This window comes from Triturus cristatus, chromosome 7 (genome assembly GCF_964204655.1).
Source record: "Triturus cristatus chromosome 7, aTriCri1.1, whole genome shotgun sequence".
Classification (NCBI taxonomy): domain Eukaryota; kingdom Metazoa; phylum Chordata; class Amphibia; order Caudata; family Salamandridae; genus Triturus; species Triturus cristatus.
The window spans coordinates 1,278,279,136-1,278,301,810 of NC_140590.1; the positions used below are offsets into that span (position 1 = coordinate 1,278,279,136).

A 22,675-nucleotide genomic window follows, 5' to 3' on the forward strand; every position below is an offset into this window, starting at 1 on the left:
AGTTCTTGAGTGTGTGAGACCATTTGCTGACTGAGTGTGTACAACAAATGCTTTACACTGTCCTCTGATACTGCCTTACTGCTCGACCAAGCTACCACTTTAGAGAGTAAGGTTATATCTAACTTTAGCCTCTGCCAAACCTCTGGGGACTGTGGACTCTGTGCACACTGTACCTATTTGGGAACAGTATATACAGAGCCACTTTCTCACAGGTACCTTCAGTTAGCCTGCAGAATGGAGCAACACTAAATCTAACCCCTGTCTTTTGGCATTGCAATTCAGGCAATTACAGCAGCCCAAGGCACTCCTGAACTTGGAGTACAAGGAGGCAGAGCAGTTCTTTATGGACTGAATTCTATGATTCAGTCACTCACTAATTCACTCTTTTCTATCAAAGCAGGCCTTATTGAAAGTACCAATACTGAATCCCAGTATTGGGCAACTTTTATGTTTTTTATCGGTAGGAAATGTGCATCAGTCTGATCAGGGAAGGAAGTCTCCTCTAGTAACAAAATGAAATATTGTATGCTCTGCTCAGAGCATCTAGCATTACTTGTGCATGCCTCATAAAAACTAGCCTACTTCAGTGGCACACTATTTTGGGTACCACTGCTGTCAAGCCAGTTTAAATGCTAGTTGACAAAAAAAGGCCTAACTGTTCCGTATCAGAACAGCAAATTGATGCTTCAGAAAAAAACTTGTATCGCATGAAGATATTCAACACTATTTTTAGCACTGCACTAAACCTCATCCTTTTTGTTTAGTATAAAATGGCTTTTGGTGGGGTCTTTCGCCTATTCATTGTAGCTCACTGATAATGAAGGGAACTAAACCTTTACCTCATAAGCACAACCCATTTCACATCCTGAAGATTCTGCATAGAATTTGTTCCATAACTTCCAGGCAACAACCTCTACAGTGCATAACTAAATGACTGTTCGGAGTCAAGGCTGTATCTTAGCACCATTTTTTTAGGTCTCGCCTGGCGAAAGCAGCGCATGCGCTGCTCTAGCCAGGAGAGCACCTTTTGGAATCAATTCTGCGAGGACTCTCATGCACACGTCTGCAATGGACAAAGATGGCTGCTCTCGCCATTTGTCCATTGCAAACAGCATGCGAGTGTCCGTGGTACTGTGGACAGTCCCATGCCATTTTGTTGCCATAGCAACAAACTGCCGCTTCGTGTGTTTTTTTTTTTTTTTGTTAGTCCCCCCCGGGGCACAAGCAGGCATCCACTTCTGTCTTTTTGCTGAGATCAGCTGTCCTCACAGAAGTGGATGCCTGCTTGTGCCCTGGGGGAACTGCAGGACAGCCGTTAGCATTTGCAATGCAATAGGTCTCGCATTTATTCGAGTTTGAGCTATTAACATTGCAAATGACAATGCCTTTTATTTATGTTTCAAAAACGAAAACATGAATAAAAGGCATTGCCATTTGCAATGTCAATAGCTCAAACTCGCGTAAATGCGAGACCTATTGCATTGCAAATGCTTGTTATTTTATATTAATCAAATAGACCATGTTTTGTCAGACCTGGCTGTGGATGTCCCTAAAGTAGAAGGCCGTTCTATACTGGCCCTGCTTTACGCAGATGACACATTGCTCAGACAGCCAGGGGTTTACAAAACCGTCTTAACTTTTTTATTGATTTTATGAGCAGCCTTGACCTTTGTACCAACTTCACAAAATCGCATGCCATGAAGAGTGTTCCGCTGAACACAAACAATTTGTTGTAGAGGGACACCACGTCAGTCAGGTAGATATGTTTAAATATTAAGGGGTCCAGTTGGATTCTGGTGTCAGCTGGCACCCACTCATAACCCAGAATGCGGTGTCTTTTAACAGAGCCACATTTAGCATTGGCGATTTCTCTCACCAGTTGGGTCTCGCCCACATTAAATCTGTATTGAAAATCTTGAGGCCAAGTGCATCCTATTAGCAAGTTATGGCAGTGGAATATGGGGCTATGGCCCCGACACCCCCATACAGGTAGCGGAAAATAAATGTTTAAGGGGCCTCCTGGGAGTACCACAAATTGTACCCTATGAAATCGCCCATGAAGAACTGGGATTAGGTTACATTACTGACCAGATCCGACTTTCCCCCAGTAAAACTCTGGTTATCAATTTGGACAAAGGAAGATCTTGGTTTTAACAGATGAATATTGCAGGATTGTTTCAAATTGGATAAGCCCTTTCTGATCCCATGCCTGGCTTATATCTCCCATAATATGATGTCTTTTGGGAGGCCCGATTTATATGCTAATCCCAGCTGCTTAGTTAGCTCTGATCATAAATGGGTTGTAGCGGCATTTATGGGCAAGAAGGCAGCGGACCGGGAGGACTCTGCAAAATTGAAACTATCCATCGGACATGCAATTTTAGTGAAAACTGTTAGTAATTTAGAACCTTATTTGACTTTGAACATGACTTGTCATCAGCGATGCTTATTGACTTATTTTAGGCAGAATCTATTTCCGCTTTTAGACTTTTTTAATCATGGTTGTTTTAAGGATTCGGAATTCCCCCATTTGTGATTGTGACAATGCCTCTGTCAATTGCACCTTACACATTGTTAGGATTTGCTCTAAATACAAGTTTTTGCTACCAATTTTAAAATTAATGAAGGCCGGTTTTACTGTAATTACAGTTTTTAAATTCATCCACAGTTTCTTTCTTGTGTGTGTTATCTCTCTGGGTTTTAAAGCAAGTGTGGTTGTCAATTGCAGTTTTTTTAACTGTTTTGTCTTTTATGATTGTATTTTATAATTGAATAAAGATTATGCATGTATGTATGTATGTATGACTGTTAAAATCAAAAGAGGGCCTCCCCAGGTGTTTGTTGAGGAGTTATTTAAAAATCGGAAATGGATATCTTTCCCTTAACACCATATGAAGTAATAGTTTTGTTCTCTGTGATTGCTTGCATAGTCACTCACCAATATTTTCAATTCCACACATAATCGAAAAGTTTGCACAAAAACGCGTTTTGCCACAAACAGTGTAAAATTATTAGTGGAAACATTGCTTGGATCCGCTGCTATTCCAAAGTTTGGAGCATTCACTCCCGCACAATGTGCAGCGAACTTGATATGCGGAACCTATTGCTATTTCAGTCATTTAGGGGAGCAAGAGAGAGCAGGCACATACACCCTTGCACCCACACATACCCTCCCCTGTCCCAGGCCTTCTCGTGCTCTCTCACCCCATCCCTTTTCCCTGTCTATCTGAAGTTGAGCCGCACCATGCATGCTTTCACATCTCACTTAACAGAATTGGTTTCCAAAATCCAAACAGAATGTCCCCAAATCACCCACTACCTTTGAAATGGTGTTATCCTCCCAGCCCCTTTTTGTGAGTCCATAGCGCTCTATCCTCTACGTGTGCATGCTGATCTAGATTTGTCCTCTTGTCTCCGATTTTCTTTTTGTAATATATTTCTGTGTCGGGGTGTACTACTAAGCATCGTGTACTTCTTTTGCAGAGAGCCCAGACCGAAGCAGTGACTTTTCTTGCCAGTCATGATGACAGCCGGGCCCTCTATGCAATTCCTGGTGAGTCTGCAACTCTTGTGTGCCTCTAGGAGAGGTTGAGGTTTTGTATGTGCTTGTTGGAAGCTCTGTATATTTCACTGGTATGAAAAGAGTACAGGAGCTGATCAGCATCACTTTTACAGGTATTGCTTTGCAATAGGGGACTTTGGTCCTTTACCAATGTCTTCTGTTTAGGTGAAATGGAGTGGCTTTTAACTTCTGCCTTGATTGTGATTAACAATCATCATGCAACTATCTTTTAGCCGAAGGTGAACACTGTAGCTGGGGGAGTGAAGGAGCAAATTACTTTAATCCAGCACAATCAGAGCATAAGACCGTCTCATTCCCCAGAGGTATACCACAAAATTTCTAGCATCATTTGAGCAGAGATAAGACACAAGACCAGGAAATCTGTACTCCGAGGACAAAGAAACTGAACCATGCTCTCATCTGAGAAGGTTCCTTGTCCCACACTGTGAACTTACCCAGAGAGCATTCAGCAGATTCACAGCAACCAAGGAGGGATGATGATGTATGTCAGTACATACCCTTTGATGCAAGATGCTCTCATGCTTGCAAACGGTCACTCTGCTATGACATGGCAGAGCGCCCACAGCCAGGGCGCTATGTTTGGTAAATAGGATAGGGGATTCTCACTTTTCCACCAAGGTAGGAATCAATGACCTGAATTATTTTGCAGTGGATTTGGCTACCTATTGGACTCCCTTGGCGTCCCTTCTAAGTTACTCTCATTTATTAAAAGTGCTTCACTGTACTATCTTTACCAGGAAATGGATTGGCTGAACAGCATATTCGCACAACCATGCACGAAGCACTGTCCACATGTTTTTTGGGTGCATACTGTGACTGCTTTTATTTAACATTATCTACAACCTACTAGCAGTGTCATTCCCCTGCAATTGTACCATCTCTTACATCATTGACTATTTCAGCAGATCTGCTCACTTGTAAAATGAGCCCTTAAACCATGCAGGGCCTACTCTGTGTGGTTCTGGAGGCTTCCTGCAGACTTTACTCTTTGGTTCTTCTCTTAAGCAGAAGGGCAGCATAGGCAAATACTTTCTGTCTTATTTACATTCTGGTCCTAAGGGAGTTCACACCAACAGGGTCTCTTCCTGGGTAGTCTGAGTCCATAATGCCATTTGGTATTGTCGTCATTTCCACATATTCCCTCCAAACAAACTCTCCCTTCTACTGAGCCTGCACTACTGTCTATAGAGCCTGCACTACTGTCTATAGTGTACTACCAAGCATGTGGGGAGATTGCAGTTCTGGAGTAACAGCACAATTGCCTCTGAATGTGCCCCAGTGAGGAGAAGCTCTTTCCCATTCCTGAAACCTGTAAAGGTCTTGCTCTTGTCGACTCAATAGCATGCTTTCTGATGGATACATCTGCCAGTGGATTCCTCACCTTGTGAATATCCCCTGCGCCAGCAACATTCGGAAACTTTTGTATCTCTCCACGCCAACGAGGACGACGTCACAGAAGCATGGCTCCACTGACGTCACTGGATCCATAAGAGGACCTCGTCGGCGTGATGACGTCCGTTCCCTTTTTTCCGCGCCGTCTACGCGAACGGTTTTCTGGGACTCTCCGTAGCTTTACTGGTTACTTGGTGTTTCTGCTTTCTTCTTGTTTCTTTTTTAAGATGTCAATGAAGAAATCAGGATTCAGGCCGTGTAGAGAGTGTGGTAAACACATGTCCATTACGGATCCACACGAGGATTGTGTCTGGTGCCTGTCATCGGATCACGATGTCAAGGGATTCTCTTGCTGCCGCAAGATGAATCCAAAGGCCTTAAAAGAAAGAGAAGTTAAGCTATTTATAGCGAAAATGAGGAAGGAGAAGAGAGGTCGAAGGCGATCGAGGTCGGGCTCGAAGTCGACGTCGGGTCATGCTTCGAAGTCGAAGAAACATAAAAAGAAGAGGCACGGCTCTCGGCGCCGTTCGGATAAGGAGAAGGAGAAGGCTCCGAGATCGACTTCACTTGCTCCTTCTCCTTCTGTGTCAAATCCGGCTTCTCCTGTTTGCCCGACTTCGCCTGCGGCTTCTTTGGAGCGCTCTCCGGCTCCATCACCGACTCCGACACATTCTCCGGGTCCGGTGGAGAAGGCTCCTGCTCCTGATGAGTCTTCGGCTCCATTGCCTCCACTGTCGGCGCCGATTGGCCCGAGTACGGTAATGCCTCAGTCTGAGCCTTACCCCCCTTTTCCTGTCCCGGGGCAAGACCCATCGCATTATTTAAATGCTATGTATGGCGTCTTTTCGAGAGCGAGGTACCCCTCTGGAACACCTTCGGGTCCCTTGGTCTTTAATCTGGGGGTCCCTCAGGCCTACGCTCAGGCTCCATTTATGCCATTCTTTCTAGCGACGCCGTCTTTGCATTTCCCGGTGCCGAGGCCATCGACGCCGCTCCCTTCTCCGGCTCGACCTCGTTCGGCTCCGGCTGCTCCTCCGGATCCGTGTTCGACACCGGCTCCGTCGGAGTAGTGTGCTGTGCCGCCGACGCCGGTTCTGAGGATTAGATCCAGGCGAGAAGCAGAGAGAATTTTGGAGGAGAAAAGGTACCAGGTGGAAAAAATGGAAGAGGGTGAGCTCATGGAGTCAGATGATTTGTTTGAGGAACTTAAGGAAGCAAGTGGCCTTGATTTGTCACTAGAATGGGAGCTTACTCCTCCTACTGATGCTCCCTCTAAAGATGTGGCTCCTTACCACATGGTCATAAGGAAAGCAGCAGAGCTTTTGGAATTACAGCTCCCAACTGCTGAATTTAAATCGAACATCCTGACTGAGGTTCTGCATTCTCCCTCCACCGTGGTAGAGCCTTTACTACCATTTAATGATTCCATCACTGAGCCAGTCATGGAGGTTTAGCGTAAGCCCTTGTCGGCTCCGGCAGTATCTAAGTCTGTTGCTAAAAGGTAAAGGGCGGCTCCAGGAGACCCGGACTTTCTTACTTCCCATCCTTCTCCTGAAAGTCTGGTGGTTCAGGCTGCCTGCTCAAAGAAGTCTTCTGAAACCTTTCCACAGTTTCCTAGTGATTGGTTGAGCTTTTTTGTGTCCCTATCGGCCAAGAAGGTGTTCTCCTCGGCGAGAATGGCCTTAAAGTCCACAAATGCCATCTGTCTCTTGGGCCGTTATATCCACGCTCTCATGGATTCTGCTAAACAGCTGGCTCCTAAGTTATCTGAGCAGGACAGGCAGAATTTTAATGAAGTCCTGTCGGACACTCAGGCGGCTGCACGTCAGGTTATCCAGAGTGGCTTGGACACTGTGGACTCTGTTGCCAGGATCATGGGCTCCTCGATCGCCACAAGGAGGAGTGCTTGGTTTAAATCTTCAGAGTTCTCCCTTGATGTGCAGGCAACGCTTCTGGACCTGCCGTTTGGGTCTGGGCGGTTCGGGGAAAAGTTCAAGGACAGTAAAGCCACGGCTAAGTCTCTGGGCCTGTAGGCACAGCCTAGAGATTCCTCTTATAGGAGGTACAGAGGTTTTGGGAGGTCGTCCTTTCGGAACTACAGGCAGCCTCAGCAGCAGCAGCAAAATACCCTGTATAAGAGCTACAGGGGCAGGAACAGAGGTCGTGCTCGAGGTAGTCTGCTCTCCTCCTCCTCTTCCTCCCTCCTGCCACTGCAAAGCAGCCCTAGATCCACCATTCTGGATCATGTTGGTCCTGTGGGGGGGTCGGCTTACCCATTTTCTACAAGATTGGGAATCTGTCACTACAGACGTTTGGGTTGTAGATCTTGTAGAAAATGGGTATGCTCTTCCCTTTCGGGAATTCCCTCCGATTTACCCTCCTTGCTAAGGTGCTTGCTCGGAAGACCACCTTCTCCTGCAGGAGGAAGTCCTTTCATTGCTAAAAAAAAAGGTGTGATAGAGGTGGTTCCCGAGCAGGAAAGGGGTCAGGGATGCTACTCCTGGTATTTCCTGATTCCGAAGAAGGATGGCAGGCTGCGTCCAATTCTGGACCTCAGGATCTTGAACCTTTTTCTGAAGCAGGAGAAGTTCAAGATGCTCACCCTTGCGCAGGTTCTTCAAGCACTGCAACAGGAGGACTGGATGGTGTTGATCGACTTGCAGGATGCGTATTTCCTCATCCCCATCCTGAAGTCGCACAGGAAGTATCTCCGTTTTAAGGTAGGGTCGCAACATTATCAGTTTGCGGTCCTCCCGTTTGGTCTTATTACTGCACCTCGAGTCTTCACCAAGGTGATGGCGGTGGTGGCAGCCCATCTCAGAAGGTCGGGGATTCCAGTCTTCCCCTTATCTGGACGACTGGCTGATCAAAGCAGAGTCGCCAGAGAAGGTGCTTCATCATCTGCAGGATACAACTCAGCTGTTGTACAAATTGGGTTTCTCAATAAACGTGCACAAATCTCACTTGGTGCCCTCTCCGCACAACCTGTTCATAGGGGCGGTACTGGACACTACTGTGTGTCGAGCATTCCCACCTCCACAAAGGATTCTCGACATGCAGGAAATGATTCCTTTGTTTTACAATGGAGCGGTCGTTCCAGTCCTGAAGGTCCTTCGTCTGCTCAGTCTGTTTGCTTCCTGCATTCTGTTGGTCAACCATGCACGCTGGCACACGAGGGCGCTCCAGTGGTGCCTCCGCAGGCAGTGGTATCAGCACAACTGAGATCTCAGGGAGTCTGTGAGGATCTCCAGAGAAGCTGCAGCGGATCTGTCTTGGAGCGTGGAGGGCAATCTGTCTCAAGGAAAGCCCTTCCATCGGTGGCCACAGTGATAACAGATGCATCCACTTTAGGGTGGGGTGCGCATCTGGGGGATCTGGAGATCAAAGGTCTTTGGTGTCCAGAGGAAAGGTTGCTTCACATCAACCTTTTGGAGTTGTGGGCTATACGTTTGGCACTCAAGGCCTTCCTCCCTTCCCTACGCGGTCAGTCTGTTCAAGTCCTGACGGACAACACTACCACGATGTGGTATGTCTGCAAGCAGGGAGGAGTGGGGTCTCATTGTCTCTGCAGAGAGGCTCTGCGTCTCTGGTCCAGGGTTTAGGATCATCAGATTTGTCTGATGGCAAATCATCTGGCCGGCGTTCTGAACGTGCGTGCAGACAGTCTGTCGGCGGTTCTCTGCCAACCATGAGTGGAGGCTCCATCCGGAGGTGGTTCGTCACGTCTTTCGGACGTGGGGAACTCCTCCGGTGGACCTGTTTGCCACTCACAAGAACGCTCACTGCCTGTCATTCTGCAGTCTCCAGTATCCGATGCAGGGAGCTTTGGGGGACGCGTTTCAGTTGAGATGGGACTCTCATCTCCTTTACGCGTTTCCTCCCATACCCTTGATTCCTCGGGTTCTGAGGAAGATTCGCCAAGACCGGGCCCAAGTCATATTGATTGCCCCGGATTGACCAAGAAGGGTGTGATATACAGATCTTCTCACCCTTTCCTCGTGCCCTCCGCTCCATCACCCTCTCAGGGCAGACCTCCTCTCGCAGTCGGAGGGGCAGGTACTACACCCCCACCTCCAGAGCTTACATCTTCATGCCTGGAGATTGAACGGGGCAACCTGAATTCTTTTTCTCTCCCGCCTGACGTGGTAGATGTAATTTTGTCTGCCAGGCGTCATTCCACCAAGTCTATCTATTCCTATAGGTGGTCTAAATTTGTCCTTTGGTGCGGAGAGAAGTTTATTGATCCTTTGAGGGCTCGTTTATCCAACATCCTTCAGTTTGCTCTCTCTTGCTCAGCAGGGCTTTGCTGTAGCTACTGTGAAGGGTTATTTATCGGCTTTGTCAGCATTCCTTTGCTTGCCGGGTCAGCTGTCCTTGTTTATGTCACCTATTGTATTACGGTTCATTAAGGGCTTGACCAACAAATTTCCGCCCACTCCATTTATTGTGCCTCAATGGGACTTAAATCTTGTCTTAACTTACTTGATGGGTTCTCCCTTTGAGCCCTTGCACAATTGTCCCTTAAGGCTATTGTCTTTCAAAACAGTTTTTCTCATTGCCATTATCTCCGCAAGGAGGGTAAGTGAGCTTCAAGCTCTAAGTTCGAAACCCCCATTTTTGACCATTCATGCTGAAAGAATGGTACTCAGGACCAGGGCTGCTTTTCTGCCTAAGGTGGTAACTCCTTTCCATCTGGGGCAGTCCATTACCCTTCCTACCTTCTATCCTCGCCATCACCCTTCCAAGGAGGAGGAGCGGCTTCACCGCTTGGACCTTAAGAGGGCGGTGAGCTTTTACCTCGATAGGACTAAGGATTTTCGAGTGGATGAACAGCTCTTCGTGGGCTTTGTTGGCTGCAGGAATGGCAGAGCGGTGCACAAGCGCACCCTTTCCAGATGGATTATCTTGTGCATCAAGATGTGTTACTCTTTGGCCGGTAAGGAACCTCCAGAGGGTATAAGGGCTCACTCTACCAGGGCAAAGTCTTCTACATCTGCCTTATCTAGAGGTGTTCCTGTGGAGGACATTTGTAGGGCACCAACTTGGGCCTCCCTCCACACTTTCGTGCAGCGTTACTGTTTGGATTCCGAGGTGAGGAGGGAGGGTCACTTTGCTCGTTCCGTCCTTCAGGACTTTCTGGTATAGAAGGATGGACACCCTCCTCTGGGAGTGGGACTGCTGTGGGAATCTTTTTACAAGGTGAGGAATCCACTGGCAGATGTATCCATCAGAAGAACAAGTTACTTACCTTCGGTAATGCTTTTTCTGGTGGATACAGTATCTGCCTGTGGATTCCTCACTGACCCACCCGCCTCCCCGTTGTCCATCCTTGTATACCTACAATAGTGATGATGTGTCAAATTTATTTTTCACTGACAAAGGAAGTGTTATTTATTTTGCTTTCCTGCATTGCCTTCACACTGTATGTGTTAGTTTGTATATTATGTACTGTGTATGCTGTATATATATATATTGTTGTCGGTCCGTCCGCGTGCCTCGAAGGTACGGAAAAAAGGGCGGAACTGACGTCATCACACGGACTAGGTCCTCTTATGGATCCAGTGATCCATAAGAGATCCTCGTCGGCGTGGAGAGATACAAAGGTTTCTGAAAGTTGCTGGCACAGGGGATATTCACAAGGTGAGGAATCCACAGGCAGATACTGTATCCATCCAGAAAAAGCGTTACCGAAGGTAATTAACTTGTTCTTTTCTGCCTCTGGAGCTTTTCTCTATCCCTATTGAGCCCTCAATTTATTATTATTTACGCGGTTTGGTGGAAGGGAGGTGTCCCTGATTTCAGGGTCTGGCAGTATTGAGCTGAATCCTGCACTTTTGTGAGAAAACCTTACTTCACAATTGCTGATTCTACTGAGCTACATGCCTTCTGCCCGCGTGGGCTGGTATCTTGCCATCATTTCTTTTCATTTCATTCCTCCCCTTCAGCGGCCCGTCTCCTGTCGGCTAATGGAAGCTAATTGAAGCGTTGGTATCCGGGCATCTCTACCAAGATCGGTGCTGTTGGGGGTCTTAGCCACTGATTGTTTACTTCTCCAAAGATGTCCTCAAGTGGGACATGCATTGCTTCATGAGTCTGGGTCTCCACCCATGATCTGTATAGGAGAGGCCTTGTGTATGGCTTTAAACAAGCCCTAAACTCTCGGCACTAGCTTCTGAATGATCATTCTGAAACGTGTCACAGGTTTTCCAAAATACGTCGCAGTTGTAGACCCCCTCTAAACCGTTTGGCAAAAGCACTGTAAAACATGAACAACCTGCACATTATATGAGGATGGTGCGATCTAAGGAGATCTGTGAGGCTATAGGACCATTTGTTAGTGTGCTCCAAAGCTACCATGGGTGGGGAGACACAAGAAATGCTCCCTAGAAATTGTAAAGACTTTATTAAAATGAGTGTCATAATCTAGGGCAGATAATTTGTATTTATGTAACTATAACAATGAAAACAATTTAGAAACACAATATTAGATAAGCAATTTTGTAGGCAAATTATTTAAAAGAATTGCAGCATTATGATGATGGTTCAGTAGTAGCAGTTCCTTTAATTGAAAGATGGAACCAGTCCCAAACCCTCCCTTTTAGCCCCTAGCTAGGCTGTCTTTGCACCAAAAGTGCTCATCTGACTCTCTCTTGAGGTGGCCTCAAGCCCCCTTCCTTACCTTTTCTGACTAGCAAGCCTATTCTGCTCTTCAAGAAGGTCGCTCTGTCTTAGTTTTCTCTTTCCACGAGCTGATAAGGCCGAACTAGTTGAGTAAACGATGGTGTACATGAAGGATGTTTTGTAGCTCAGCTTGCACAATTTTCTAGACTTCCAGGAAGCTGCGTAATACATGTCTCCCAAACTACACTTTTCTGATTAATTTGAAAAGGGCAGACCTAGTGATGAGTGACGTCCGAGAAGAATTGGCAGATTAATTTTGTTGCACCTTCACAAAATTGTACCACACACAAATCAAATTAATGCAGATAAATGAATAACTGATGCAGTATCAAATTGTAATAAAGCAAACATTACCTTTTCCATATGTGCAATAAATACTAAATGTAACACATGTATAAATGAAAAATGAGCACTCAAGTACAAGAATATACAAAATGCAATGGGGGCACATAAGCAGAAAATGCAAAGATCACATCAGTTCTTCTACAGAGTGCTAACTGGACAACCCAAGTTGACCTTCTATTCCCGCCGGCTTCAAAGCTGAACTTCCTTGCTCTCCTGACCTCGAACCTGTGCTAACCACCCTGGGTAAAAACTTTGAGGTGACAAGAACAGACTTCTTGAAAGCCTAAGTCCTCCACGCACTACTTCTGAACACACACGCATTCACAAATACCATACTAATACCATAACTAAAAATGAAAAGGATTGGTATAGTCTAACTGCAGCCCACTTGGATACATTCACCTGGTTATATTACCCTTTTTGCATGCTACGGAATCTTCAATTTGAGCAGCCAACAGAGCGACACAGTAGCTCAATACAAAAATGCATAACATTACTTAATGTTATTTTAGGCAGTGCTGTGTGTTACCCATGTCTGTCTGTGAATCTGTCCTTGACCTTTTTCTATGAGGACTGGAGACAGGATCCTGAGAATATTTATGTCAACCCCATGATGGAAATGGATGTCTTTGTACTTCTCTAACAGGTCGACAGACGTTTTCATACCTTTTCATTTTTACAACTGTGGATGTACTTTTGCCTGTGATCTGTATGTCTTAATTCTGTTTTTTACTGTGGAAGTGATGCTTTCAGTCTGTTTTGGAGATGCACTCTCCCCCCACCTGCCTACTGCTGCCCACTTTTTTTTGCCTCCTACCCTGCTCATGTTTAACTCCTTTTTTTTTCCTCAGGCCTGGACTATGTAAGCCATGAAGACATCCTTCCCTACAGTTCCAGTGACCAGGGCCCCATTCAGCATGAGCTGTTCAATAGGTTTTTCGCATATAACTCTGAGAACGGTAAGATTTTTTTCTCATCCCTTGTAACACCACGGCATTCCTAGCATTTGCACCCATCCCCCTTAAAATGCTGTATACTGTTTTATTGGGAGTCAAAACCTTTACTTTGACCAGAAGCTACACCATATAAGCACACTTTGTTTCTCTGTTTGTGAGTATGGATGATGGTTGTGCCTTCTGGCATCTCAGTTGTAATGCTTTAATTGAGTTGATAAGTTTTCTCCTCCAGGCCAGTCTAGAAATAGATATTCTAATGCACTCCATGCTTCATACTTCTCTTCTGGTTACAAAGGGTCCGAAATCTTTGTTCGGTTATGGAAACGTCCTTACCAGCCCAGTCACACTTTATCCTATATATATATATATATATATATATATATATATATATATATATATATATATATATATATATATATATATATATATATATATATATATATATATATATTCCTCCAATTCGCTCCTGCTGCTTTGAAGAAGCACTCGACAGTCAGGTAAGTGAATGGACACTTTATTGCATAGATGAAGATGGCATTTCACTCGTTATGTTCAATCCTGTAGCCTACGCGTTTCGGAGCTGTGCGCTCCTTCTTGGGCTGTTGGTGAGTGCGGGATCAGCTGCTGCCAAAAATGTCCTGTGATTCACTGTGTCTTTCGTAGTGAATGAATGAGTCTCGTTTTCATAGTGAGTGAGTCTCGTTTCCGCTATAGTAGCGCTGTGAATCTTGGGACTTGTATTCTTTGCGTGCCGCTTTTCACCCACAGTGGGTCCCATACTTGTCCAACTATTGAAAGGGGGGAGGGAGCAGAGGTTCAGTACTAATCCTCTGCAATCAGGCGCTCCAGTGCGTCCCGGGTGAACAATGTCATCCTCATTAGTATACTGCCCCTGCTGCGCCGGCTAAAACGAGGAAGATTCCTGTTTTCACGGCCCCAGACTTGGTCGGCGCCTGCCTTTTTCATTCTGGTGGTGCTTCTTCTACGACCGAAGCCGTCGTATAACATCTTCCTCCAATTCGCTCCTGCTGCTTTGAAGAAGCACTCGACAGTCAGGTAAGTGAATGGACACTTTATTGCATAGATGAAGATGGCATTTCACTCGTTATGTTCAATCCTGTAGCCTACGCGTTTCGGAGCTGTGCGCTCCTTCTTCTTGGGCTGTTGGTGAGTGCGGGATCAGCTGCTGCCAAAAATGTCCTGTGATTCACTGTGTCTTTCGTAGTGAATGAATGAGTCTCGTTTTCATAGTGAGTGAGTCTCGTTTCCGCTATAGTAGCGCTGTGAATCTTGGGACTTGTATTCTTTGCGTGCCGCTTTTCACCCACAGTGGGTCCCATACTTGTCCAACTATTGAAAGGGGGGAGGGAGCAGAGGTTCAGTACTAATCCTCTGCAATCAGGCGCTCCAGTGCGCCCCGGGTGAACAATGTCATCCTCATTAGTATACTGCCCCTGCTGCGCCGGCTAAAACGAGGAAGATTCCTGTTTTCACGGCCCCAGACTTGGTCGGCTCCCGCCTTTTTCATTCTGGTGGTGCTTCTTCTACGACCGAAGCCGTCGTATAACATCTTCCTCCAATTCGCTCCTGCTGCTTTGAAGAAGCACTCGACAGTCAGGTAAGTGAATGGACACTTTATGCTCCCTCCCCCCTTTCAATAGTTGGACAAGTATGGGACCCACTGTGGGTGAAAAGCGGCACGCAAAGAATACAAGTCCCAAGATTCACAGCGCTACTATAGCGGAAACGAGACTCACTCACTATGAAAACGAGACTCATTCATTCACTACGAAAGACACAGTGAATCACAGGACATTTTTGGCAGCAGCTGATCCCGCACTCACCAACAGCCCAAGAAGAAGGAGCGCACAGCTCCGAAACGCGTAGGCTACAGGATTGAACATAACGAGTGAAATGCCATCTTCATCTATGCAATAAAAGTGTCCATTCACTTACCTGACTGTCGAGTGCTTCTTCAAAGCAGCAGGAGCGAATTGGAGGAATATATATGTATATGTATATATATATATATATATATCTCCACTGCTTTCCGTTACTCTTACTCCGTCGACTCTGCCCACTTCTGGCGCCGGCCCCCAACAGTACAGACACGGACCTCAATCTTGGTGCAATTTCTTTATTTAAAAATCTTGCGTGCTAGTCGCCATAACGTTTCGGCTCCACCTGAGCCTTGTTCACATGACAACGTGAATATCGTAGACACACCCTTTTGTAGGCGAAACGCACTCTGCACGTGATACCGGTAAAATCACATAGACCTAATGGAAAGACTATGCATGTCAAGCAACTACCATATACAATGCCTTAACCTTTGCACAATGTGTACAGTAGGTCTTAATGTTGCAAATGAATACCATCATTGATTCAAGTTACTAATGCAAGCTTCAATAGTGTATAGCTGAATCTAAAACACAAAAATGCCAACATATTCTTTTTACATGTTTACAAATTTTGGCTTTTGTCTGTGCATTGCAATCAAAACAGCATTTGCGTTTACACTTCCAAGCATCCTACATCTTTCCAATTACTCAATCTAGATATAATGGGTTAAATCCCTAAATATTCCAACTCATTTAACCAGTGTCACAGTTTTTGTCGCTACCCTCTGCAGCTGTGTAACCAAAGTGGAGTGTAATAAAGTGCAATGTGCATATAAAGTGTAATAGCAATAAATATAATAATCAGAAGAAAAATTGTTTTAAAAACAAAATAGCAGCAGTTCCGTGTTAGCAAACACATGTAATGGGCAGACTGGGCCCAGTCATACTCAAAATCTGATCCTTGGAGCTAACAGTGATTAATAAACGGCCATGGTGGGTATTTCATATTATTAAGATGTACTTACTAGAAATCCCTAGTCGTTAAATGAGTAATCAAATACGAAGCCAATTTCAAGGTCCCGCTAAATAAAGTGCAAACTAGTTTTAAAGTGCAGAAGTGTCTGGGTTTAGAATATATCACGAATTTGAGTTACATCCCGATATGTAGATACATATATAGATCATAGGAGTCCACAACAATAAAACTTAATACTGGTGCTCATTACTCACTATAAAATAATAAATAGTACATAAGATAAAATATCAAACTCAACGTGATAAAAACCCTTATAAACTCTTTTGCTAAAACCAATTTCATCAAAGTACAGGAGATTGCAGTTACCATCCAATATACAGTTCAAAATTACTACGTGCAAAGTACAGATGGGCATCAAATACTAACCTAGAGCAGTATGCAGATCCTCTGTAACATTAAGCCCACCCGGAAATTTAGAGTCTAGGCGGAGTATATACTTGGTTTCTAATCTGCGAAGCGTTGCTTCCCTATTACCTCCACGCCTGCTCGCTGGTACAGCATCAATAACAAAGAATGTCAATTCCCTGTTATTGCTATGATGTACCTCCTTGAAATGGCGAGCCACCGGGTATGTATTGTCCTGGTTCGAAATTGCCCTTAGGTGTTGCAGGATGCGTTTATGTACTTCTAACTTGGTGCTGCCCACATATCTAAGTGCACAAGGGCATTGGAGCACATAAATAGCAAATTCTGTTTTGCAAGTTAATACCTTTTCTATTTTGTGATTCCTGTCACTAAACCCATCTTTATAAGTTTTGGTATTAACCCCATGTGTACATGCTTTGCATACTTTACATCTGAAAAATCCACCATTGATTTGCAACCATGTGGTCTTTTCTATGGTTTCTGGATTTGTATTGATGAGGCAGTCCCTCATTGAGGGAGCACGACTAAAAGTGAGGGTAGCCCTGCATGGCAATTTCGGTCCCAAAATGGGATCACTCTTCAACGTAGGCCAATTGCGATTCAAAATACGGTACAATTCTCTGTTGTTTATTGTATCCCGTTATGATTCTGAACTTGTTAGGTCTTTCAGCAACCTTATCAGAGACCGGATTACTGGTGATGGTTTGACCATACTTATCCAATAAATCCTGTCTCTTCCTTAATCGAGATTTGGTAATTGCTTTGTCAATCATTGATTCTGAATAACCACGTTGTAAGAATCTACTCTTACTTGCTGCCTGGGCTTCACCTAATTCCACCTCATTGCTGCATACTCTACGAAGGCGCAGCATCTCCCCAAATGGTATGCTGGCAATCAGATGTTGGGGATGGGCACTGGCCGCATGGAGAATAGTATTGCCGGCCGATGCTTTTCTAAATAATCTGGTTTCAATCGCACCATTGGCAATATACACTTCCGTATCTAAAAAGGTGACACTTGTTTGACTTATGGTGACCGTAAAATTGAGATTAAGTGTGTTGATGTTTATAGCTCTGACAAATGCTTCAGTTGATTCCCTATCACCCTGCCATACTACAAACAAGTCATCTATAAATCGATACCAAGCAACAATATTTGTTTTCATCACCTCTTTAAACTCCGTCTTGAGGACCAGTTCCTCCCAAGCCCCCATGTGCAAACATGCATAGCTTGGAGAGAAACTGGCCCCCATAGCAACTCCTTGCAACTGACGGTATAGCAGGTTGTTGTACATAAAAACATTGTTATTCAGACAAATATTAAGCATTTCCAACAGCATAGCAGTGTGATTCTTAAATTGTTCCTCCCGTTTGGATAAATAATATACTACTGCTGCTGTGCCGTCCTCATGAAGTATGCTTGTATATAGTGATGAGACATCCAACGCTAGCATCCAATAGTCTTCCTTCCACTCAACCGCTTGTAACTTGTACAAGAAATCCCCAGTGTCCTGAACATAAGACTCCAGTGACTTTACAGCTCCCTGCAAAAAATAGTCTATATAGACTGATGTTTTTTCCAGTAACCCACCCCTAGCAGAGATAATAGGCCTGCCCGGGGGGTTCTCCATGTCTTTGTGGACTTTAGGGATAAAATAAATGAATGGAATTGTTGGATGATCATGCCTCAAAAATTTGTATTCGTCGTCAGTCAACATTGCCTTGTTTCTCCATTTAGATAATTTTTTATGGTATTCGGCTTGCATCGTTTTTACCTTAGATACATTGCTTCGTTCATAATGCTCTCTATTGTTGAGCTGGGAATAGGCCTCTTTGTCATACATTGTCTTGGTCATAAGTACGATGTTGCCACCTTTATCACTGCCCCGTACTATGGTTTTCATATCCTTACTCAATTTGTGGATCAATGACTCATATTGTTTGTTCCTCATATCAAATCTAGGTTTCTTGTGACTGTTTTTCTTATGTAACTCTTTGATCTGAGAGATTACATTCTCGTTGAATATATCTATAGAGTCCCGTATCAATATTGGGATGAAAGTTGAAGTAGGTTTAAATGGTGTAGCTGGTGATATTTGTTTTGTAGTATCCTTGCTGCTTGTACCACCTGCTCCTGCGGATAGGATCGCTGTGGAATCCGAACCTTCTATCATCCACAGATCAACAATGCCGCTGGGTATAATCGTCCCTGATGCTGTAACATCATCTGGACTATCGGGTGTTGTTGTAACCGCCAGATTTTTACTTTTCATTAGATAGAACTTGCGGTGTTTCAACTTGCGCACAGCATAATATATATATCAAATCTTGTATTTGTGTAGTTCATATTTGTCTGTGGGGCATAGGAGAGGCAGAGTTTTAAAATATTCTCCTCTTCCTCAGTGAGTGTTATAGTGGTCAGATTGATTATTGAGGTTTCATCGGTTGTTGGATTTATTAGTTTTTGGCTTTCCATTGTCCCCTGCCTCTCTTCTTGTAGGAGATATATATATATATATATATCTCCATCCATCCATCCATCCATCCATCCTACTGGCGGTCGCCAGTAGGTAGTTATAGTTAGGACCACGTTTCCATAGGAAATCCGCAACATTCTATTTTGAATAACTTTGGCGCCGGTCGACGAATCCTCGCGAATTTTTCAAAATAGGTGGGGCGCTACGCTCCGCTCCTACCCTGAAAGTCTCGGGGGGATTCGTCAAGCGGGGGCTGAAATAAAAGGGGGGTCCCAAAACGCGTTTTTCCCATGCATTTTTCCATAGGACCTTTAGACAGGGCTACAGCCCGAACGGCTGAACAGAATTTAATGAAATTTGGCAGAGAGGTAGTCCCCAGGTCAAGGAAGTGCCTTTTGTAGGTTTGGTGTAAATCTGTTCAGTAGATTCTGAGAAAATAGCCTTTAAATCAATATATATATCTGTGGCAGCTTACGGTGCGCTTACCGTACGCGTACTGTGGCGTGCGCGAGCGCGATTCTGATTGGCTCTTAGATCTTAGTAAACATTCGAATCGGTCGAAACCAGGAAGCGGCGGCCGCCATTTTCTCTCTCGCTTCCTGAGTTGGGCAGCAAAAACGAACCCCAAAAATGTGTAAAGAGGCAGTTTCATGAGATCCTAACCACCCAGCATTGATACAGGGGTCCCCAAACCACCCCCAAGCCCAAAAAATAAATAATTTTTTTTTTCCGGAAAATCGCCGATTACGCTTACCGTACGCGTACGGTAAAAAATTGTAAAAAAAAAAAAAAATTAGCCACATTCTCCCCACCCCGTGTGCAAATGGTGCCCGAAGGGCACCATTTGTGTATGGCATAAAACATGTAAGAAGTTAACAAAGAATACATTTCACAAAGATGCGCAAAATATGTCCCCCATGTGCGCACGGTGCGCGAAGCGCATCGTGCGTACATGGCCCATCCCGCTTAACGTGGACACTGCGTGCACGGCACTAACTGCGTAAAGTGGGCGCGCGGTGCGCGAAGCACACCGCGTGCTCACTGTGCGCGCACGGTGCGCGAAGCGCACCGTGCGCGCACGGAACGAACTGCGTTAACTGGGCGCGCACGCCACGAATGGCGTAAAGTAACTTAGCATTTAAAAAACCTTGCAAATTCACTGAAAAAACCATAGGTTTCACACATGTTATAGTTAGCTGGACATTTTACTGATAAAAAACCAATGAAATTCCCCCGTTATAGTTACTGCAGGCAACTAGAACTCACGCGACCGCAATCTTCTGCTGATGACATATGTGTCTTTATGAAAAAAAAATATTTGTAATATATGTAAAGCTAAAATTTAATGGAAGAAGACATGGGCAAATAAGTGTCTAAATACAGTATTAGCATCAGCAGAGGATTGCGGTCGCGTGAGTTATAGTTACCTGCAGTAACTGTACTATAACGGGGGAATTTCATTGGTTTTTTATCAGTAAAATGTCCAGCTAACTATAACATGTGTGAAACCTATTGTCACACATTTTTTTTCTCTGACAGCAAAGTGAGATGGGTTTGTAAACCCCAAACCCAATGTGAAAAAAAATTACAAATAAGTAGCAATTCATCAGAAGACCTAGCCTGACATTTGACCTTTGTCTTTGAAGCGCAGCAAAAGTGTCTAGATAAATACAGAATTTAAAGGCATCATAATTTATTGCTTGGACTTTCGTGACTCAACAAAAATCTGCTTGAAACCCACCATGGGTTGCAACCCACAATTTGGGGAACACTGACTGAGAGGCAATGTATAAAATATTCATGCAGCCCTCAAACAGTAATAAAGTGAAGTCCCAACACAAGAAAAATCCCAAACGAAATAAAAGGAAATAGAGTCAATTTAAATAAATAAATTGACACCAAAATGACAAAAATCGAATCAGTAGAACCGGAGATATGAGTTTTCAGAATTTACCGTGAAAATAGTGAAGAGAAAAGTACCACAAAGGACCACTCGCGGTTATCCGGTCACGCTAGACTGGGAGAAAGTCACAAGTTCAGGCCGACCATTATGGAGCCCAGGTCGGATACAGGGACCAGGTTAGTCCTGATGAAGAGTTACTTTATCAAGACCGACGCAAAGGGCGCTTTTTGCAGTTGCTGGGGCTTCGGGGAGGAGACCGTCTATGCGAGGAGCAGGTCAAGCGTCCACAGTATTTGCTGTGGCCCGAAGAGCCGGTTGTGCGTCACGGATGGTCTTTGCTGTGGCCCGAAGAGTCTGTTGTCGCTGGAGCTTCATGTTGTCGATCATCGAGGGCTATTGTTGTGAAGTATAGGTCTTGGTTTGACAGTCGTCGCCTGTTGCATGAAGAGAAGGTCCCGCTGGAGCTTCGCATTGGCGGTCGTCTTGGGCAGTTAATTCTTGATGCGAAGAGGTCACTACCCAGTCGCGTGGAGCTCAAAACATCTGTATCTTCACCTTCTTTGCAGACATTCACATTGATGCCAGCCAAGGGCCCAGGGCTTGAGGGGGTGGGGCGGAGGGGAGCACCTCTTAGGTTTCGGGGCTCACTACTGCACAGGCTAACAGCTTGGCTCAGGGAGGTTCAGTTGGTGCCTGTCTTCTGGGCAGTTGCAGGGAGGCCTCTGAAAACTTGTTGTGTCCCTGAACTCACACAGGAAATCAGCCAGCTGACCAAGGAGTCACTCTGGGTAGCCTGGGTTCTAGGCAAGCGGGTCCGATATTCCAGTCAGCAGGGAAGTCCCTGTTGCGCAGGCAGCAGGGCATTCTTTCTAAATCTTTCACAGGTACAGGGGGGCTCTGCTGAGAGGTTCTGAAGGCCCAACTTTTGTACCTGGTGTCAGCCTTTGTGTAGAGGAATTCCCTGACCTGACTAAACCTGGTTCTGGTCAGTTCTTCCCCTTGGCTCCAAACTGTCCAGGGTGACAAAGGCAATGGCAGGCCTATGTCAAGTTCTTTTGCATGTACTGAAGATAGGTCCCTTTTGAAATGTAATCAGGGCAGTGTGCAACTCCTCCCCAGCCATCCTGTCAGGAATATCCTCTCCCCTCCCACCTAAGCTTACTTTGCATCACTGTGTGGAAGCAATATACACCCCACAACAGCAGAACCAGTCAGTCATGTGACCCAGAACACTGGCTGAAAGATGCAGTTGGTTTAGGCAGAAAAATGGCAACTTTCTAAATGTCACAATCAAACGAAGGAAAAATAAAAGCGGGTGGGCTATATTTCACGAGGTCCAGTATACAAGCCCTGAAATAGTTATACGAGAAGGGTATACAGTTCCTCTAGTTGTACAAGAGTGTGAAGAGTACACTCATCCTTGGAATCAAGACAAGGTGGGGAGCAATGTCTAGTTGGCCTGAAAGTGTACTAGTATGTGCAGGGTGGGGGAACCCACATTGGTGGAACTAAAATCCTCACACACCCAGCAAGCTAGGTGTCATGCTTCATCATCTGGGTTTTGCTCCTCGTCGGGTCGGCGCTGCAATTCCCGACGGGCACCCAAAGATGGGGCTCTTTAGCGGAGATCTTTTGTTCCTTGCCGAAGGTGAGTGCAAGTGAGGGCCAGGTAGGTGTAGATGTTAGTGAGTGTGTTTTAAAATGGGGTTGGTTAGTCTGAATAATGGATTTTATTCGGTCAGTAAACCACCCTATTAAAAACGAAGTGAGAGGCGGTGGTCTTGACTAAGTGGGTCAGAGACTACTCTGCTCTGCTCAGGTGGTCAACATGTTTCATGCCTCAAGGTCAGGGGGATCCAGCGGCAATTCATCAGGACCGGTGAAATAAACTATCTACAAGATTGTGAGGGTGCGTAGCTAATTGTTTACAGTGGTGTCTGGATAAAAACTACCCTAGGGAAGTGTCAGAAAAACTAAACACTTCCGTTATGGATTGGCCTAGAGGAAAAGGAAAGAAGAAGCAAAACAGGCCAACAAAGTACGTTAAAAACACACTTAGTCATATATATACAATTCGTAGTATGGAGCCAAGGAC

General features: G+C 45.0%; 1 protein-coding gene across 1 annotated transcript in view; it reads left to right on the top strand.

Annotated features, from left to right (window-relative positions):
• The window catches only part of LOC146811825 (polymerase delta-interacting protein 2-like), a 128,969-nt gene that overhangs the window by 57,748 nt on the left and 48,546 nt on the right, over window positions 1-22,675 (top strand). Inside the window, exons 5-6 of the mRNA XM_085618817.1 lie at window positions 3,484-3,553; window positions 12,853-12,960. Of these exons, the coding sequence (XP_085474943.1) occupies window positions 3,484-3,553; window positions 12,853-12,960 (178 nt within the window). The remainder of the gene's footprint in view (window positions 1-3,483; window positions 3,554-12,852; window positions 12,961-22,675) is intronic.